Here is a 20874-nt window from a genome sequence, read left to right on the forward strand (position 1 = left end):
CGCCCTCCTGATTGGTTGGTGCGGCTGTCAATCATGTTCGCCATCAAGTGTGGTTGTTGGGGAGGGGGAGAGGCCCCGGGATTTACTCCCGCAAACCCTGGGATTTACCCCCCCCAAACATCTGGGATTTACCCCCTTTAAACCCCTGGGATTTGCCCTCCAAACTGCCGGGATTTATTCCACCCCCTCCCCACCAAAACTCTGTGATATACTCCCCCAGACCCTTGGGATTTATCCCCTCTAAACCCCTGGGATTTACCCCCTCCCAAACATCTGGGATTTACCCCCTCCCAAACATCTGGGATTTACCCCCTCTAAACCCCTGGGATTTACCATCCAAACTGCTGGGACTCACCTCTCCCAAACATCTGGGATTTATTCCCCTAGACCCTTGGGATTTACCCCCTCTAAACCCCTAGGTTTTACCCCCCTAAACCCCTAGGTTTTACCCTCCAAGCTGCCGGGACTTATCCCTCCCAAATATCAGGGATTTATTCCCCTAGACCCTTGGGATTTGCTCCCTCTAAACCCCTGGGATTTACCCTCCAAACTGCCTGGATTTACCCCTTCCAACATCTGGGATCCTACTCCCCCAGACCCTTGAGATTTACCCCCTCTAAACCCCTGGGATTTACCATCCAAACTTCCGGGACTCACCTCTCCCAAACATCTGGGATTTACCCCCTCTAAACCCCTGGGATTTACCCTCCAAACTCCCAGAACTTACTCAAATTTGAGGGTACATGACATTTTGGAAGGGCAGGAAGCTAAGAAAAGGTAGTGGCATTGCTCTATTAGTTAAGGATGACAGTATAATAGTGAGAGATGGCCTTAGTTCTAAAGATCAAGATGTAGAATCAGTTTGGGTACAGATATGAAACAGGATAAGTAAGAAGTCATTTATGGAAGTAGTTTATAGGTCCCCTAAATTAAAGTATGAAGGAAAGCTAGCTAGAAATATAAACAGCTAGGAGTTTCTACAGGTATTTACAAAGGAAAAGAGTAACTAAAGAAGTGAGTGGTGGTTCCTCTAGAGAGTGAGTCTATGGAATTAATATTGGGAAATGGTGGATGCATTGAACAGAGATTTTGTGTCTACCTTCACTGTGGAAGACACAAATAACATCACAGAAATACTGGTAAGTCAATAGGTGAAACAAATATTGTCGCCAGGAAAAGAGTACTGAAAAAATTATTTGAACTAAAAGCTGACACATCTCCAGGTCCTGATGGACTTCAACCTACAGTTTTAAAAGAAGTGGTTGCTGAAATGGTAGATGCATTGGTTTTAATTTTCCAAAATTCCCTAGATTCTGGAAAGGTCCCATCAGATTAGAAAACAGTGAATGTAACTCCTCTATTGAAAAAAAGGAGAGAGACAGAAAGCAGGTAACTACAGGACAGTTAGCCTAACATCTGTCGGAGGGAAATGCTAGAATCTATTGTTAAGGAGATTAAAGCAGAGCACTTAAATCTTAATGCAATCGGGCAGGGTCAACATGGCTTTGTGAAAGAGAAATTGTGTTTGACTGATTATTAGAGTTCTTTGAGAAAGTAACAAGTAGGGTGGATAATGGGGAACCTGCAGATGTGGTGTACTTGGGTTCAAAAGGCATTTTGATATGGTGCCACATCAGAGGTCACTATACAAATAAGAGCTTATGGTGTAGGTGGTAACATCTTAGCATGGATAGAGGATTACCTAGGTAACAAGAAGCGGAGAATAGGGATAAATGGGTCATTTTCGGGTTGGCAAAGATGTGGAGTGCCACAGCAATCAGTGCTGGGGCCTCAACTATATGAATGAAGGGACCAAATGTATGGTTGCTAAATTTGCTGATGACACAAAGATAGGTAGGAGAGTAAGTTATGAAGAGGTCATAAAGAGTCTGCAAAGGGATGTCGACAGGTTCAGTGAATGGGCAAAAATTTAGCAGATGGAGTATAGTGTGGGAAAATGTGAACTCATGAAGACACATAGACTCATGGACATTTACAGCACAGGAGGCTATTTGGCCCATCGTGTCCGCGCTGGTCAACAAAGATCTGATGACACTAATCCATTTTCCAGCGCTTAGCCCATAGCCCTGGAGGCTATGGCAACGCAAGTGAATCTAGATACTTCTTAAATGTTACTGGAGTTTTTGACTCAACTTTCAGACAGTGAGTTCCAGAATCCCACCACCCTCTGGGTGAAACATTTCTCCTCAACTCCCCTCTTAGCCTTTTATCTCTTACCTTAAATCTATGCCCCCTGGTTATTGACCCCTCTACTAATGGAAAAAGTGCCTTCCTATCCACCCTATCTATGCCCCTCATAATCTTACAGGTCCCCTCTCTACCTTCACTGCTCCAAGGAAAACAACCCCAACTTATCCAACTTTCCTTATAGCTCAGACCCTCCAGCCCAGGCAGCATCCTGGTAAATCTCCTCTGCACCCTCTCCAGTGCACTCACATCCTTCCTATATTGTGGTGACCAGAACTGCACGCAGTACTCCAGTTGTGGCCTAACCAGCATTTATGCAGCTCCAGCATCACCCTCCTGCTCTTGTATCCTATGCCACGGCTAAAAAAGGCAACCCTTTTGCCTTCTAAACCACCTTATCTACCTCCTCTGCTACCTTCAGGGATCTCTGGATATGCACACCAAAGTTCCTCTGATCTTCAGTACTTTCCAGGGTCCTACCATTCATAGTGTAATCCCTTGCCTTGTTAACCCTCCCCAAGTGAACTTGTCCACTTTGTCAGGAAGAATAGACAAGCAGCGTGTTATTTAAATGGAGAGAGATTGCTTAACTCTGCAGTACAGAGGGATCTTGGTGCCCCGGTACATGGATCACAATAAGTTAGTGTGCAGGTACAGCAAGTGATTAGGAAAGCAAATGGGATGTTATCATTTATTGCAAAGGGGCTCGAGTATAGAAGTAGTGAGGTTTTGCTACAGTTGTACAGGGCGTTGGTGAGACCACATCTGGAGTACTGTGTACAGTTTTGGTCTCCTTTCTTAAGAAAGGATATAATTGCATTAGAAGCAGTACAGAGAAGGTTCACTTGACTGATTCCTGGGATGAAGGGATTATTTTATGAAGAAAGCTTGGTTGGATTGCGCCTGTAACCATTTGCATTTAGGAGAATGAGAGGCGATCTTATTAAAACATAAAAGATCCTGAGAGGACTTGATCGGGTCGATACTGTAAAGATGTTTCTTCTTATGGGTGAGACTAGAACTAAGGACACAGTTTAAAAATAAGGGGTTTCCAATTTAAGATGGAGATGAGGAGATTTTTTCTGTCTGAGGGTCCCTAGTCTGAGGAATTCTCTTCCCCAGAGAGCACTGGAGGCTGGGTCATTGAATATTTTTAAGGCTGAGTTAGATAGATTCTTGATTAACAAGGGAGTCAAAGGGTATAGGGGTAGACGGGGAAGTGGAGTTGAAACCACAATAAGATCAGCCATGATTTTATCAAACCGTGGAGCAGGTTCAAAGGATGGATTGGCCTACTCGTGCTCCTAATTCATATGTTCATATGTCATATTTACCCCAAACCCTGGGATTTGTCTCCCAATCCCCGGGATTTATCTGAGGACCCCAGGATCTACCATGAATCCTGGAATTTACATCAGGCTGCTATCTTGTTCCAGGTTTCTCAACCACCCGCTCCCTGAGTCTACGTCAGTCCCACTGTTAACTGGCTGCCCGCACCCACAGAGTGGGTAAGGAAACCTGGAGCTGGTTTGTTCTTGTTCAGCCCTGGGCCCCATAGCCTGCATATTGCACTCCCTCTGGGCCCTGTACCCTGTATATTGCAGTCTCCCCAGGCCCTGTACCTTGTATGTTGCACTTCCTCCGGGCCCTGTACCCTCCCCTGGCCCTGTACCTTTTATTTTGTGCTCCCCCGGGCCCTGTACCCTGTATATTGCATTATTCCCTGGGCCCCGTACCTTTCTCATTGCACTCTCCCCAGGCCCTGTATTTTGCACTGCCCTGGGCTCTGTACCCTATACTTTGCACTGCCCCTGGAACCTGTATATTGCTTTCTTTCCCCGGGCTCTGTATATTGCACGCTCCCCGGGCCCTGTACCCTATATTTTACAATGCCTTGGACCCTATATATTAATTTCTCCCCCGTACCCCATATATTGCATGCTCCCCGGGCCCTGTACTGTATATACCGCACTATCTCCAGGTCCTGTAACCCCTATACTGCACTTGCTCCCCGCACCCATCCCATTAACCCACCCCTGGGCCCTGTACCCTGTATAGCGCATTAACCCATCCCAGGGCCTTCTGCAGTGAATACCACACTGCTCTAGACCCAGAAGCCTGTGTGCTACATTGTACTACACACAGACCTGTATACATCAGGACTGTACCCCAATATTGTACAGAGACAGACCTGTACCCACCAATGCTGTAATCTAGGATTATGGTTGTTGCTATCGTGTGAAAACATTGTCCATCTATGCAGTGAATGCGATGCTGACTGTAACAATCTGTACTGTCAGGATCGAGAGAGTCAGTGAACCACATGTTGGAGCTGGGGTTTTGATTCTGCTGGATAGTTTATTTGTGCTTCTTGTTTTATTACAGACCGTCACCGAGTGCCAGGCCAGTTGTTGGTGGCATTAAGTCACGGATTGGAGATCAGTTTGTAAACCTGAGCACGAGCTGGCCTGTCACTGGCTTTCAACGGACTTTTGATGCACGGCAGAAGATCGGCATCACGGATGCGCGGCAACGGTTAACAATGAGAGACGCTCGAGAACGCCTGGGGCAGAAGGACATGCGCTCAAAAATAACTGGGAGCGCCCCAAAGGTTCTCGACGCACGTGAAATGATCAATTCAAGGAAGGGCCAGGAAGGAAATGAGAAAGCGCCAATGGTGAAGAAAGTATCGGATGCTCGGGAGCGACTGAGCGCCAGGAGAAGCGTTCCAGCAGCATCCGCTGCTCCAACAGAAGAAACCGTCAACACAGGAGGCAGGATAACTAAAACATTCCAAGTACCACAGGTGGAAACTTTTAACCTGCAACCTCGGTATATTTGGCACAGAAATATTTACTGTGTCAATCCATCTCTTACCATGTGGTGTATTCCTTACATGGGTGTCGATGCTGCTGGTCTTTGCAAGAGAGTTCAGTGACGGTGTCACTGGTGTGGACCGGGGAGGCTGGTGACGGTGTCACTGGCATCACCGGAGAGACCAGTGTCCATGCCCAGTGCTTGTTGCTTCCCATGTCCCAGTGTAAAATGACCCGGGGGTCCCATCATGGCTGCACTGCTCTAGCCAACACTGTCTGGTTCCATACTCTGCTCCTCTCTTCCCCCCCTCCCCCCTCTGTTTATCACTGGATTTAATTTGATCAGCAATCCTCTCCACAGTTTCTTCTGATTCTGGGAAAAATGATTTTAAACTCACCAAAGTAAAGATTCAGCGCAGTGCTGCTGGCATCACAGTCCCACTGCTAACGCGTAGTAGGCAATCAAACAATATTCACAGCAAAGTACATATCTCGAGACTGAAACTGGGACTTCAGGCCTTAGAACCTTCCAGTGAGCGCCTGATTTTGCTGTAATATATGTGGGGGGTGGTTTAGTAAGGAGCCAATATTACCCCATATTGAATAAGGAGAACAGAACAAAACAGAATCCTTAACCTTAGTAATTGGAAAATTGGTAGAGTCTGCTGTGGACAGAGCAAAGCTTGTAAAGTGTAAGTTTATTTGGGAGAATGGGTAGGATTGGGGTGAGGTAAACCATGTCTGATAGAGATATGCAGCTTTAGAATCAGGAGAGGGGAGGGTCAGTTGGTGGATGAAACGATGGAAATTTCCTCAATCCTGAAACCCTACATAGAAATGACTTGGAATTGACCATAGAGTCAGATCTAAGTTTACTAAGCTGGGAGGTACAATCGGTCAGAGAGAAGAAATTAGCACACAGACATTGATTAGCTAAATGGAGGAGATTGGCTGATCTTGTTTTATTCCGTCTACCGTTAAGAACTGGTATTGATGGGGTTTGATCGGATGGAAATGGGGCAACCCCTCACTTTCATAAAGAAATCCAGAACAAAGGCATGGAGTCTTCGAATTTGAACTAATCCAGTTAGGAGGGAGGCCCAGAAACACTGGAATTTCATGCACCCCCCCCCACAAACTCTGTGTAGGAAGCTGAGAGGTGGGATGGGAAGTGGGATGGGGAGGGGTTTCATATCATGGGAAGAGAAGATGTGGGGTGGAGAGTACATCTCCTTGTTAAGTCTAGAGTGGGAAAGGTTAAGAACGGCCTTCCAGCCAGGCAGCCTATTGAGAAGGGCTTCAACCTGCCCATGTTGGTATTCAACCAGCGGTGAGCAGGTAAAACACCAGGTAAACCCTTAACGGGCATGCTGGTGAACTGGTGGTGGGGAAGTTGCCTGGGCCACTTCCCTGTGCCAATAGAGGACACAAGGGAAGACAACTCTCTGCTCTTCACACTGACCCACCCTGTTCCCCCCACCTCGCTGAAGGGCCTCCCTGACTCACCTAGTGTTCCTGCTCCAAATATCTGCATCTCAGGGTTCCATTGACGATCCTCATCCTCAGGCCCCCGGCAGTACCAGCAGTGGCCAGGTCTAGAGAGCTGGCAGCTCTGAGAGAGGAAACTCCCATTGCAGGAACAGCAGCCAACAGTCTGCCTGATTGGGATTTAATCCCATCAGAGCTCCAGGAAATGGTCACGGGGCGGGGGGGGGTTGCCAGCAGCTCCCCAGCCAGTGGACAGGCCCCTGCCATGACCGTTAAATTCCGTCCAGGGAGGTGGATGTGGGGTGCACTGCTCTAGACGGCCAGAGGTACAGAATGAATTTAGGTGCCTAAAAGGGAGAGGGGAAGGGGGTTAAAGACTCTGGGGAGAGGGCAGAAAATTAGGTTGGAGTTATCTTACCACCGTTGAAAAATTTCCTGAGCCTGCTGGTAATGCCGGACAGCAATCTTACCAGAGGCGAGAAATTAAGATGTAGCCGGCTAGCCCAGTGGGAGATGGTGACATAGTGGTAATGTCACTATACCAGTAATCCAGAGATCCAAGCTAATGTTCTGGGGACATGGGTTCAAATCTGACTAAATTAATGAAAAATCTGGAATTGAAAGCTAGTCTCTACAAATTGTGACTGTGAAGCTATCATCGACTGTCATGAAAACGCACTTGGATCACTAATTCCCTTTAGGGAAAGAAATCTACCATCCTTACCTGGTCTGGCCTACATGTGACTCCAGACCCACAGCGATATGGATGACTCTAACTGTCTTGTGAAATGGCCTAGCAGGCCGCTCAGTTCAAGGGCAATTAGGGATGGGCAACAAATGCTGGCCTTGCCAGCGACGCCCACATCCCATTAAAGAATTTTTAAAATGTGTTGGGGTGGCGGGTTGGCTTGGCTGGTTGGTTCCTAGTCCATCAGGTTGTGTACTGGCGCAGCCAGTTGGCATGTTGGCCTGAAACAAAGATAGAAAATGCTGGAAAAACTCAGCAGGTCTGACAGCACCTGTGGAGAGAGAAACAGAGTTTCAAGTCCGTATGAACCTTCTTCAGAGCTGGCGTGTTGGCCTGCTGGGTTATCGTGCTGGTGCACTGGAGTGGGTTGGGAAGCACATTACCACATAAGGTGTCCAGATCCTCTCATGAAGGTGAGGACATCAATGGGTTGATGTCCTGTATAGCCTGTTGATACCATCTATGCTGACACAAGAAGAGCCAAAGAACAGCAAAGGCTGATAAAACAGATGATAAGAGCTACAAAAAGGGAATGCGAAAAGAAACTGGAAAGGGATGTCACCTAAAATTTTACAATTGTATTCGGAAAGACTTGAACATTGCGGGCCCTTTAAAACCTGATCATAGTGATACAATGGCAGTAAGGAAATGGCAGACATGTTAAATAATTGTTTAGCATCAGTATTTACGGTTGAGGAAGAGGCCTCATGCTGGACATTCCAAGGAAACTCCTGTTCCGAAGAAGAGTCATATTGAACTTGAAACGTTAACTCTGTTTCTCTTTCCACAGATGCTGCCAGACCTGCTGAGTTTTTCCAGCATTTTCTGTTTTTTTTTCCTAAGGAAACTAATAATTGAATCTGGGATGGTGGCTTGCCAAAATTAATGTAAGAAAATTAACAGTAATGAAGAAAATAATGGCACTGAAGAGTGTCAAACCCCCAGAACCAAATGGTTTCCATCTCAAAGTTTTAAGTGAGACGGGTGAGAATATTGCAAATGTCCCAACGATAATCTTCCAAAGTTCTCTCGATTCCGGAACCCTTCCTTCAGATTGGAAAATTGCACTCTGCTATTACAAAATGACATTAATAGATTAAATGAATGAACAAAACTGTAGGAAATGAATTTCAATGTAGGCAAGTGTGAGGTCATCCACTTTGAACCAGGGAAGATCAGAACAGGGGACATTGTAAATGGTGAAAAGCTAGAGTGTGTATCCAAGGAGACTTGAGAGTCCACATACATAGATCATTAAAATGTCATGAACAGGTAAAGAAAATCATCAAAATTTTAATGAAAAATGGCTTGATATCTTGAATCTCGAATACAGCGGGTGAGCAATCATGTTACAGCTATACAAAGCCCTGGTTAGACCGCACTTCCATGTTGGTTTCAGTTTTGACCACCACATCTTATGACAGAGACACTGGCCTTGGAGGGAGTTCAGCATAGATCTATTAGAATGATAACTGGACTTCAAGGGTTAAATTACAAAGAGAGATTACACAAGATTGTATTCCTTGTAATTTAGAAAGTTAAGGGTTGATTTGATCAAAGTTTTCAAGATATTAAGGATTGCTGATAGGGCAGATAGAGAGAAACTATTTCTGCTAGTATAAACATTTGAGTCAGAACTTTCAGGATTGGAATTAGGAAACACTGCCCTGTGTAAAGAGCGGTAGAATTTGGAAACTTCTTCCAGAAGTGACAATTGATGCTAAAATAAAAGCAAAATTCTGCAGATGTTGGAAATCTGAAATAAAAACAAAGTGCTGGAAATACTCAGCAGGCCTGGCAGTATCTGTGCAGAGAGAAACAGACATTTTGAGTTGAGCATGACTCTTCTTCATATTCGACTTGAAACGACAATTGATGCTGGGTCAATTGTTAGTTTTAACTTTGAGATTGAAGGATTCTTGTTAATCAAAGGTATCAAGGGATATTGGCCCAAACTGGGTATGCAGAGTTAGGTCCCAAATCAGCAATGATCTCATTGACTGACCAAAATGGGCTTAATGGGCTATCTGGCCTCCTGGCCATCATGATCCAAGCCACATGGGGTGGATTGGGAGGTCTGTAACACCCAGGGAACTGTATCCAGCTTGGGTCAAGACTTTTAGGAAAGGAAGAGTTTGGAGAAGCTGCGCCTTGATTGGCCTTTGCCTCCTTCAGGGCCCCCAATGGTGTGAACCTCCCCATGTCAATCTGTGGATAGAGCTTTAGTGGGGAAACTGGGTGTGGTGGAATAGAAGATTTTGGGATTGACAGTAAGGGAGAGGCAGTTGTGCTTTGAAACAAGTTAAAGCATTTTCTAACTTGCTGTATTCATGATTCTGTGAGTGGTATTTGTGTCAGCTCCACAGAAAGTGAGGTCTTCAACCTGACTAACTGGAGCATGCCTTTATGCATCCCCGCCCCCCTCCAAAAGAGGATTCGGAGTTTTGCTGGGCATCGCTGTAAAGCACTCAGTGTGGGTGTCAGATTGTCAGCTTTGGTTGAATGAGTAGCTCTCTCGCCTCTTGAATCAGAAGGTTCTGGGCTCAAGTCCCACGCCAGACACCTGAGCTCAAATCCAGGTTGACACTTTTTGTGCAAGACTAAAGGAATGCTGCATTGTCAGTGATGCAGTCTTTCAGATGAGACGTTAAACCGAGACCCCATCTTCCCTCCCCGTAGCTGTGAAAGATCCCATGTCACCATTTCAGAGAAGAAGGGGGTTCTCCTGGGTGTCCTGTTACCATTTATCCCTCTGCCAACATCAGTAAAACAGATTATCATTAACTCACTGTTGTTTGTGGGATTTTTCTGTGAGTAAATTGGCTGCCACACCTTCCACATTACAACAGTGACTACAGTTCGATAGCACTTTTGGCTACCAAACACCTACGGGTATCTGAAGGTTTTGAATATTGCTGTTTAAATGCAAGTCTTTTCTTCAATTTCTTCAGCCTGTGTAGTGCTGCACAGAGCTGCTGCTGTACTTAATGTAGTAACTAGAATGTTTTCATTTGACATTCACAGAAAAGACCTGTTACTCCTGTGCTGTCTCAACCCTTGGGAATGCGAATCAATGTGGTGAATGACCAGAGCCCTAGCCAGGTGAGAATTCGCTGGCATTTCCTCACCACAGGCACAACCGGAAAGGGAGAGCCACTAACTACATACCACTACTCTGTCCACTGAGACTTCAATAAATATAAAACTAGGAAATATGAAAATCACAAAGTTGCCCATATATAAACTGCAGCTCCTTAAACCTGGAGGTGGGTCGCTGGAGGTAGTGTTTTCAGCAGGTGGGTGCAGATCCATTACTATAACACTGGGCTACAGTACTGGTAGGTGCAGATTCATTGCTGTCTAACACTGATACAGTACTGGTGGGGACAGATCGATCACTGTATAGCACAGTGATACAGTGCTGCTGGTGTAGATCCATCAGTGTTCAACACGGGTACAGTACTGGTGGGTGCAGGCCTGCTGGATTACAAGGCCAGGTTGTTGGGGGTACAGGGTCTGGTTACAGGGAGGGCAGCTTCCCACACTAGCTTCTCTGAATGGCCATTTTTTTTAGGTGTGGCCCTTGACGGTGCGAGGTGGCGAACAGCCAAGGTGGCCATGTCCGCATCAGAGTCTGTGTTTACAGCACAGCCGGATAGAATCTCCTTCCTCATCTATAGGGTTTCAGGTATGTGGTTAGTCAGCTGTCGTTCTATCCAGTTTCAAGTCACAGACATCAAAGAGTATTTCACTGACAAGGAATCAGGTTATTGCTGTGAGTCTGTACAGCCCAATAAAGTGCCTTCCATCTGGCATTGTGATGTCAGTCTGGTTATTGTTTTATTTTCAACCTTATTTCACTTGTAATCTTTCGATGGGTTTGGGGAGGGTAAATAGATTGTTTCCATTGGTTAGTGAGCCAGTAATGAAAGAGCAGAGAGTGCGAATTGTCAGTTGAACGAGGGGGTAATGGGAGGAGACATTCCCACACAGAACATGCAAGACTTTTCCACAGGGGAAGGGCAGGGAATGAGATTGGAGCACACTGCTCCAGATGAATAGCTATCATCGATACAGTGCTGTGGGCTGACCACAGCCAAAAGAGCAATCCGATCTGGCCAACTGATTTGAATTCAGACTGACTCTTGTGAAGCTGTCTAATTGTGGTTTGCAACCATTTTGGTTGGGTTCAGTCTTGTCTTGGCTGAACCCTTGAGGCAAGGTTGGTTGTGGTCTCAGTTTTGTACTTTTGTCTCAGGTTCTTGAGGAAGAGGAGATGGAAGAGGAGGAAGAGGAAATCCTACATTCGATACCTGTGACAAACAAACCCATGAAAATTGGCACAGTGACAAACCACCTTACTCAGAAGAGGGTGAGTCTTTTGTTCTTATTCAGAGAACTAAACACATTCGGAGGTTGTGAAGTCCCTATGTGGTTTGTTACAGTGACATACTGGAGCCATTGGCACAGTACAGGGCGGTGCATGTTTTTCAGGACATGTGGATTAATAGAGGCATTCCAAAATCATGAAGGGTTTTGGTAGAGCTGGCACAGGCACAATGGGCCAAGTGGCATCCTTCTGTGCTGTATTAATCTATGATTAAGGAGAAACTCAGAGGATAAAGATTTAAGGTCTTTGGTAAAATGATTTTTTAACGCAGCGAGTTGTTGTGATCTGGACTGTGCTGTCTGAAAGGGCAGCGGAAGCAGATTCAATAATAATTCCCAAAAGAGAATTGGATACATATTTGAAGGGGAGAAATTTGCAGGGCTAAGGAGAAAGAGAAGGAGGAGTTGGACTAATTGGAGAAATCTTTCAACCAGCCAGTCGGGCACAGTGAGCTGAATTCTGTGATGCAATGATTAACAGTTTGTCTGAAGCAGAAAGACGTCAGGGATCTTACCTGTGGAGAAAGGGGTCTCGTCGAGGTGAGTTGTTACATTAGGGGCTCAGCTAATTCGAAGAAAGCTAATATTGACTCAAAATGATGACTAAGGTAACTAAAGGTGGGGATGGCGGGGGAAGGCTGGTGGGCGATACCTGGTAGAACGGATGTGTTTCCCACAGAAGGCACTTTCTGGGAGTGGCGATGTGTCTTGGCAAAGCAGTAACAGCTGTGAGAGCTCCTGGAGGCCTCACAGTCCATCAAAGCCCAGTGGGAACTTTCTGGCCGAGTTTGTCCTTCGGTCTCTCGTACTGCTTCTGAAATTCAGTTCAGTGAGATATGGGAAAGGAGTCCCTAATTTTTAATGCCCTTCTTCCCCATTCTGTTCACTCTGCTTCTCAACACCCCCCCCCAAATAAATTAGCCTTTAAAACTGTTCTAGTCACTGACTAGCCTGTGATGGTAGCCCTCTAGACCTGGACCTGCACTTGGAGGCCCAGGAAATGTTGAAGGCTGGTCCATACAACAGGACTGGGACACCCAGGGTCCAGAGCCTAGGCATTAGGTCATTAGGCTCCTTTTCTAAGCACAGAGCTCTCCTCTGTATCTCCCCGCACGGTACAGTACCCCATCAGGGGCTGCTTGGTGCTGACACAGCTGCCTGCAGTGGAAAGTGTTTTCTCTCCCAACAATAGTCCTGAACAGATTCTTGGTTCTGATTTTGTCACCTTCCCAGCTTCCAAACTCCTTGATATCCTTTCCTGGTTTTCTGACTAGCAATCAGGGGGAGAACTTGGTCGAAGTGTAAAACTCCTGCCCCAAGTGGGAACCCAGCATCCTTGGCCCATTCCACTTGACACTAAAGCTTTGTGTTACCAGGGGGATAATGCTCTTACACTGGTGATGCTGATTAATGTAATTGGACTTGTATTCTCAGCAGCAACTGACCAGTTCAGGGGAAGGTGAGAGGAGAGGTGACAAATACCTGTAGTCAAAGCTACAAAACTGGTAAAGTGATAAATTAAAAGGCTGAATGCTAGAAATGTGAATTAAAAACAGGGAATGTTGAAAAGGCAGAACCAGTCCAATACTATTTTGAAGAGTTTACTGTTTGAGACGGGACCTCAGCCACATCGATTCTATTAGATAGTTGAGGGCAATGCTTCAAACCAGTGCCACCCTCAATATCACGTTCAGTTACAGGCCTATGTTTCAATGTCAGTGTAGTTTGAAATTCTTAATTGTTCAGCTTTAAAGAAACACGACTGTTCAGAGAGTCATCCAATCAGAGGGGTTCAGACAAGTGCCTGCAATGGGATGTATGTGGGGTTTACATGTATGGTGGAGATTTTATTCAGGAATAAACTCTGTCTCCTTTTGTTTCTCCTCTTCTTTCTGTCCAGCCTGGGTTCACTGCCTCGAAGCTTTCTTTGGGAAAGACTGTTCCCCTGACAAAAGTGGTCCGGAATGACTCATACACCGCTCCTCCGCCGCCGCCTCTCACCCTCACACGCTCCAGACCACCAGCAAATGTATCAAGAACAGCAGGACTAGCAGCAGAGCAGGACCCGGCTGATGATGTGCTGCCTCTGGAGGTACCCATCATTCACACCACACCACCATCAATGGGCTCCAGCATTCATGAGCCCCTCTGAATTACAGCTTATATTTTACACCCCAGAGACTGTTGACAGTGTAATGTACTTCGCAGCTTGAGGTGTTTCTGTATTCCATTCACACCTGACTGGAGGAAGCTGTAAACTAGCGGCTTTCTCTCCTTGTCCTCCTATATGGGCCCTTGTTGGTGAAGGGGTGGGCTGCTTGACATTGAATGAAGCTTTTAGTTTCTAAACTATTCAGCACTGAGGGGCTGTTCCCAATTTCCCTCACTTCCCTCACCCCCAAAACACTGGTTCACTCTGGGCTGCTCCTCCATTGGTTCCGACTGCCCTTCAGTACCTGAGATTTGACATTATGGTGTACCACATCAAGGCTTTACTCCAACATGAGCTGGCTTTCGAGCACAGGTCACAGGAGAGTGATCAGGAGCGGGCAGGCTGCCTTTTGCTTCTTGTGCCCCTGACGTCTGCTGTGATGCTGATGAGGACACTGCCATCCCTGCGTTCTCACACTGGGACTGGGTATGGGCCCAGGGGGGAGCCTGATACTTACATTCATGTCACCCTATAGTTTGGGAGGCTTCTTGTCTGCATGTACCCCGCGTAACTGGTAGACAGTAACTGATAATCAGACCTGTGAGCTCATGCTCACTGCTTACTGAAGGTGTAACATGTCTCTCGTTGATCTCCTTTACAGCTGAATCTGAGTCCGTTAGAAGGGACAAAAATGACGGTCAATAATCTTCATCCTCGAGTGACTGAGGAGGACATTGTGGTGAGTTTGATTCAGCTCCATCCTGGGGAAGGGTTAATTGCAAATAGTGCAGTCTACCCCTGTCCCATCTGGGTCGCCATATTTTAGGGTTCTGTAAATTACTTGAATCTTTATTCAGGTTCTTGACAAGACAACAAATTGGAAGACCTTAGTTTTGGTGTGAAAGATTAAGAGAATTTGAGTAAATGTAACAGCAACACTTAACAACCAGGCAATAGTTTTTGAGTCACATATTGCCTTAACTCTCCAGAGCAACTTGGACACAGATCGACACTAGTTCTGGCCTGACTTTTTTCTTCTGTTTCCTGTGAACCTGTACACCTGCATACTGAACCCTTTCAGAGAGCCCTTTTTGTCCCTCTCTAGCTCTGGTATCCAGGATTCCTCCTATCTTCGGTAAAAGCAATTGACTCTCACCATTCACAACAATCAACACAATCGATATTCCATTCACAGTTACATCAATAGACCATCAATAGCTACATCTTGGACTACAGTTAACAAACTCTAAGGAATCTAAATTTGGAATCTAAATTGTTCTTTGGTAACATATGAGTTAAGAGCAGGAGTAGCCAACTCTGCCCCTCGAGCCTGCTCTGCTATTCAATAAGATCATGGCTGAACTGACCCAACCCCAATAACCTTTCACCCCCTTGGTTATCAAGAATATCAAAGGTAACACAATCAGAGTTTAGCAATACAATCAAAAATGCAAACAGCCTAGACATTTTGAATTGTCCTTTTCTTATTGTTAAACTGTCCATTCTACAGACAGACTCAATCATTTTAAACTGTCCTAATTTTCATTTAATTGTTCTGAAGTGTTCTAACTTCTTACCCTTCATTTCTATAAATGTCTAAGTTTCCTGCAACATGCTATCCCTAATCGTCGCGTGACATCCTTTACTTACACCTAACCTAACCAGCACAGACCAGCAGTTAACTCTTTGCATACCAAAGGCCCATGCAAACATTTATAAAGTACAGAGCCTAAAATTCATAGTACAAGGTGAAATATATAAAAACTCATATTTCCTACAGGCGGTGGGGGGTTGTTATTGCGGCGAGTGCAGTCTAACTCTGTTCCTGGGGTTGGTTGGGGGGGTGGGGGGGGTGGTTTTGTGAGCTTACGAATTAGGAGCAGGAGTAGGCTACTCGGCCCTTCAAGTCTGCTCCTCTATTCAATAAGGTCATGACTGATCTGATTATAACCGCAACTCCACATTCTGCCATCCCTGATCATCTTTCACCCCCTTGCTTATCAAGAATCTGCCTTAAAAATATTCAAACACTTTCCTTCCACCGCCTATTTAGGAAGAGAGTTCCAAAGACTCACGACCCTCTGAGAGAAAAAATTTCTCCTCATCCCTGTCCTAAATGGGCGACCCCTTATTTTTAAACAATGGCCCCTAGTACTGGATTCTTCCACAAGAGGAAACACCTCTTGTCACATCGGCTCTGTCAAGAGCCCTCAGGATCTGATCAGGTGGAATGTATGCGGACATGAATTGTGATGCGTATTTGTCACCAACGTCAGTCCCTCATTTCCCACCCCCCTCCCTCCTTCGGAGGCCCTGCAATCATGGCCAGGGGTACCTTAATTCAAAGAGTCTGTATGTAAAGCTCGAGGTGGCTGGGTGAAGGGCAGTCAGGCAGAGATCAGTTCAAGTGAGTGAGCCAAATGGATTGACTGCTTCCTCCTGTCTTTAGGAGTTGTTCTGTGTCTGTGGCGCTCTGAAGCGAGCTCGCCTGATACATCCAGGAGTGGCAGAAGTTGTCTTCGTCAGAAAGGATGATGCCATCACCGCTTACAAGAAGTACAACAACAGATGTTTGGATGGTAAATCAGTTTTCAGAAACCCATCCTGACTGGTGTGTATGCAGTGATGGGGAGGATGATTGTTCTGAGATCCTGGCCTTGTTCCCCTCTTTCCCTCCCCCTCTCTCACTGCACTACCCTCCCACTCCCCCTGCTTCCCTTCATCTCCCACTTGCTCTCTCCTTTGTTGTGGGAAGGTCAATAGAACATGACATGAACAAAAAACTTGAACCCAGCCTCCAACTAATAGCTGGCTGGCACCTGTACATTGACTGGTGTCTCTCAATCCCTTTTCTCTATCTCAGGGAGATATCTGTACACCGACTAGGGTCTCTCAGACCCTCTGTCTCAGGGAGATAGCTATATACTGACTGGTGTGTTTCAGTCCCCTCTCTCTGGGGAGATATCTGTACACTGACTGGTGTCTCTCAGACCTGTCTCTCAGGGAGATATCTGTACACTGACTGGTGTGTCTCAGACCTCTCTCTCAAGGAGATATCTGTACACTGACTGATGTCTCTCAGACCTCTCTCTCAGGGAGATATCTGTACACTGACTGGTGTGTCTCAGACCTCTCTCTCAGGGAGATATCTGTACACTGACTGGTGTGTGTCAGACCTCTCTCTCAGGGAGATATCTGTACACTGACTGATGTCTCTCAGACCTCTCTCAGAGAGATGTCTCTATACTGACTGGTGTCTTTCGGTCCCTCTCTGGGAGATATCTCTATACTAACTGCTGTCTCTCAGACCTTCCGTCGAATGCCAATCTTTCCCAATCTTGTGTCTCTTTGAGGGAATATCAACACAAACTCTGCCTCGGACAAACAGCCTTAGGTAGATTTGTCCCTTAGTCTTTTTTAAAAATTTTATTTATGTGCAGTGAATGAACCTGTTGGTGTTTGCTGGCAGTAGGAACCTCTTTTAACTATTGACAAAGTATCAAAGATTCGGGAAGAGTATTAATGTTGCACCGTGTGAGAGCTGAGATACAGTGGGATGAGGCTCAGGAACCAGTATTGATGCCATATGCAGGTGAAGATGGGCAGTTCTGTAAGTTCACAACAAACATTTCCTTTCCTTCCACAGGTCAGCCAATGAAATGTAACCTTCATGTAAATGGAAATGTCATCACCTCAGAGCAGCCAATCCTATTGTAAGTTGACTGGAGAAATGCTAATTTTGCTCTGGTATTGAGGCCTCCCCTCAGCCCAGCAGGATCCCAGCACCATCCCCACTCTGGCTGTACAGCCCGGGGGACAGGCAAAGGAAGGGAGGGCCTGCTGAGAAGGTTGGGGGGAGTGTCTGCTGAGGGGGTTCAGGGTGGCGGGGAGGAGAGTCTGCTGAGAGGACTTCAGGGTGGGGGTCGGGGAGGGTCTGCTGAGGGGTGTTCAGGATTGGTGGGGACGGCAGTGTCTGCTGAGAGGTTTCAGCGTGGGGAGATTATTGGGGGTGTCTGCTGAAGGGGTCCAGGATGGGGGCGTCAGGGGCGAGTGTCTGCTGAGGGGGTTCAGGATGGGGGGGTCAGGGGGGAGTGTCTGCTGAGGGGGTTCAGGGTGGGGGGAGTGTCTGCTGAGGGGGTCCAGGGTGGGGGGGTCAGGGGGGAGTGTCTGCTGAGGGGGTTCAGGATGGGGGGGTCGGGGAGTGTTATCTGAGGGGGTTCAGGGTCGGGGGGAGTGTCTGCTGAGGGGGTTCAGGGTCGGGGGGAGTGTCTGCTGAGGGGATTCAGGGTCGGGGGGAGTGTCTGCTGAGGGGGTTCAGGGTCAGGGGAAGTGTCTGCTGAGGGGGTTCAGGGTCAGGGGGAAGTGTCTGCTGAGGGGGTTCAGGGTCGGGGGGAGTGTCTGCTGAGGGGGTTCAGGGTCAGGGGAAGTGTCTGCTGAGGGGGTTCAGGGTCAGGGGGAGTGCTGAGGGGGTTCAGGGTCGGGGGAAGTGTCTGCTGAGGGGGTTCAGGGTCGGGGGGGGTGTCTGCTGAGGGGGTTCAGGGTCGGGGGGGTGTCTGCTGAGGGGGTTCAGGGTGGGGGTGTCAGGGGGAGTGTCTGTTGAGAGGGTTCAGGGTGGGGGTGTCAGGGGGGGTGTCTGCTGAGGGGGTTCAGGGTCGCGGGGAGTGTCTGCTGAGGGGGTTCAGGGTCGGGGGGGTGTCTGTTGAGAGGGTTCAGGGTGGGGGTGTCAGGGGGGGTGTCTGCTGAGGGGGTTCAGGGTCGGGGGGTGTCTGCTGAGGGGGTTCAGGGTCAGTGGGAAGTGTCTGCTGAGGGGGTTCAGGGTCGGGGGAAGTGTCTGCTGAGGGGGTTCAGGGTCAGGGGGAAGTGTCTGCTGAGGGGGTTCAGGGTCGGGGGAAGTGTCTGCTGAGGGGGTTCAGGGTCAGGGGGAAGTGTCTGCTGAGGGGGTTCAGGGTCGGGGGAAGTGTCTGCTGAGGGGGTTCAGGGTCAGGGGGAAGTGTCTGCTGAGGGGGTTCAGGGTGGGGGTGTCAGGGGGGAGTGTCTGATGAGGTGGTTCAGGGTGGGGGGGGAGTGTCTGATGAGGGGGCTCAGGGTCAGGGGGGAGTGTCTGCTGAGGTGGTTCAGGGTGGGGGGGGGTCAGGGGAAGTGTCTGCTGAGGGGGTTTGGGGTTGGGGGGATTGGGGGGGTGTCTGCTGAGGGGGTTCGGGGTGGGGCGGTCGGGGGGATGTCTGCTGAGGAGGTTAGGGGTGACGGGGGTGGATATCTGCTGAGGGGGTTCAGGGTGGGCAGTGTTAATCGCTGATTGCCTCTGATCTTTCCTGCAGGAGACTGAGTGATACTCCGGTGCTGAAGAAATCCGAGATTCCCAGGGCTAAGCCTCGCCCGTCCAACCAGCCACCGGCAGAGGTTGACCCAGAAACCGTCCTGAAGGCGCTTTTCAAATCCTCGGGCCCTTCAACATCAGCCCAGCCCACCGCTTTCAAGATTAAACTCTAACCTGCTCCAGTGATGGCTGCCTCGGCACTCGACCATAGCTCCGGCCCTCTGTGTGTCCAGTCGATTCTTTTGTTTAACAAGGTTCTGCAAAAAAAAAAGGTTTCCCAAATCGTTTGTGTTTAGTCCCTTCTGGCTGATGCTTTCTGGAGCTGGTGATTCACAATTGGCAAAAATCCTGTGATACCCCAATGTCCTGTGCCCCAGGTATCCTGATCTCACTGTATGCCAGCTTATTGCCCGATGGCCTGATCAGTCATGGCAGTACACTTGCCTTTTAAATTTCCTGGTCTGCAAAGTGTGTTCCTCAACGCCTGGAGAAACAAACTCATTGTCGACTGTCACTGAGGACGCAACTCCCATCTCCCCTCACTCTGCGCTGAGTCCTGGGGGAGACGGTTTGAGTGATAGATGCAGTATTGTAAGCTGCTACCACCCCTCCTCCCCACCCGCCCTAACTCTCCCGTGAACTCCACAACCCCCACAAGTGACAACGGTTGAGTAATGTGTACCTGCCAGGGTAATTGCGTCAGTCTGTGTCTCAGCCCACTTGCCTTTGTCTTTCTCACACTTTCCTCCATCTGCCTTAAGTCATATGGCCAAGGGAAGAAGGCAAAGTGGGAATGCTGGATAAGCACAGCAAGTCTTTCAGCAATAAACCACATTCCCTGTTTGTATTTTGACAGACTTGATGTGATTCCCAACATTCTCTGTTTGTATTCCTGATGGAGTTGCTGTGTTTTTCTGGCACTCCTAGGTTGCATTTCTTCTGACTGTTAAGTGTTTAATGATGGGCTGAGGTTATGGGGAACTTGCAGGTTGCTTTGATGCATGTAAACCCACCATTTTGTAGACCAGGCTCTGGCAATGCTGCAAATTGACTGAGTGCCTCAACAGATCATTTCTCACCATGCATAAGATCCTTCACGCTCCCACCAAAATAGCCTGGCTTCATCCCGGGAACTCGCTGCTCCCTCCCCTCCCCCTAATGCTGCTGGACAGTGGATTTGGGTTTCGAATCTCTGCACCATGAAACAGCTGTGGCCTCAGAAATTACTTCTAAGACTCCCACCTATTAGCCTTCTGGAGACCTTCAGGCACTAACAGCAGGTCCAGAGTTTCATTATAAAGATTTGACTCTGCAGGTTTTCTTTATCCCCACTCCTAAGGTGCAGTGGTCTGTTCCACCCACCCCCCAGATAGTGGCAACAGTGGGCTATTCTCTTGCCCCACCCCCCCCCCTCAAGATAGTGGGTACAGTGGGCTGATCCACCACTCCCCCGAAGATAATGGGTGGAGTGAGTTGCTCCACCCACCCCCAACCTTTCGGGTACAGTGGGCTCTTCCACTGCAGAGGGCAATCGTAATTAACATTGGTCTGTCCCTGCTCCACAGAGGGACTTTCCAGTGGGAAGCCCTGAAATCTCCAGAGCAGGGAGGGCTGTGTGTGGTCAGTTTTATTTTGTGTGTGAGAGTGTCTTCAGTGTCTGCCTGCCTGTTTGGGTTGCAGCCTGTGGTGCTGAGCTGGGCGGGGAATGGACTGTCAGCTACCCAGCTCTGAACTTAAGAGAGTTGGCCCCCTCACT

At 47.8% G+C, this 20874-nt stretch overlaps 1 protein-coding gene across 1 annotated transcript; it reads left to right on the top strand.

Annotated features, from left to right (window-relative positions):
- Nucleotides 1–2833: 2833 nt before the first annotated feature.
- On the top strand, nucleotides 2834–19961 carry LOC144669313 (polymerase delta-interacting protein 3-like). The gene is made up of 10 exons (XM_078531671.1): nucleotides 2834–2859; nucleotides 4594–5014; nucleotides 10285–10362; nucleotides 10835–10948; nucleotides 11519–11632; nucleotides 13550–13741; nucleotides 14463–14540; nucleotides 16251–16380; nucleotides 17448–17514; nucleotides 19120–19961. The coding sequence occupies exons 1-10, from the start codon at nucleotides 2834–2836 to the stop codon at nucleotides 19289–19291; spliced, it is 1392 nt and encodes a 463-aa protein (XP_078387797.1). The 3' UTR covers nucleotides 19292–19961.
- The last annotated feature ends 913 nt before the right edge of the window (nucleotides 19962–20874 follow it).

The sequence above is a fragment of the Cetorhinus maximus genome, chromosome 29 (assembly GCF_964194155.1).
Source record: "Cetorhinus maximus chromosome 29, sCetMax3.hap1.1, whole genome shotgun sequence".
Lineage (NCBI taxonomy): Eukaryota > Metazoa > Chordata > Chondrichthyes > Lamniformes > Cetorhinidae > Cetorhinus > Cetorhinus maximus.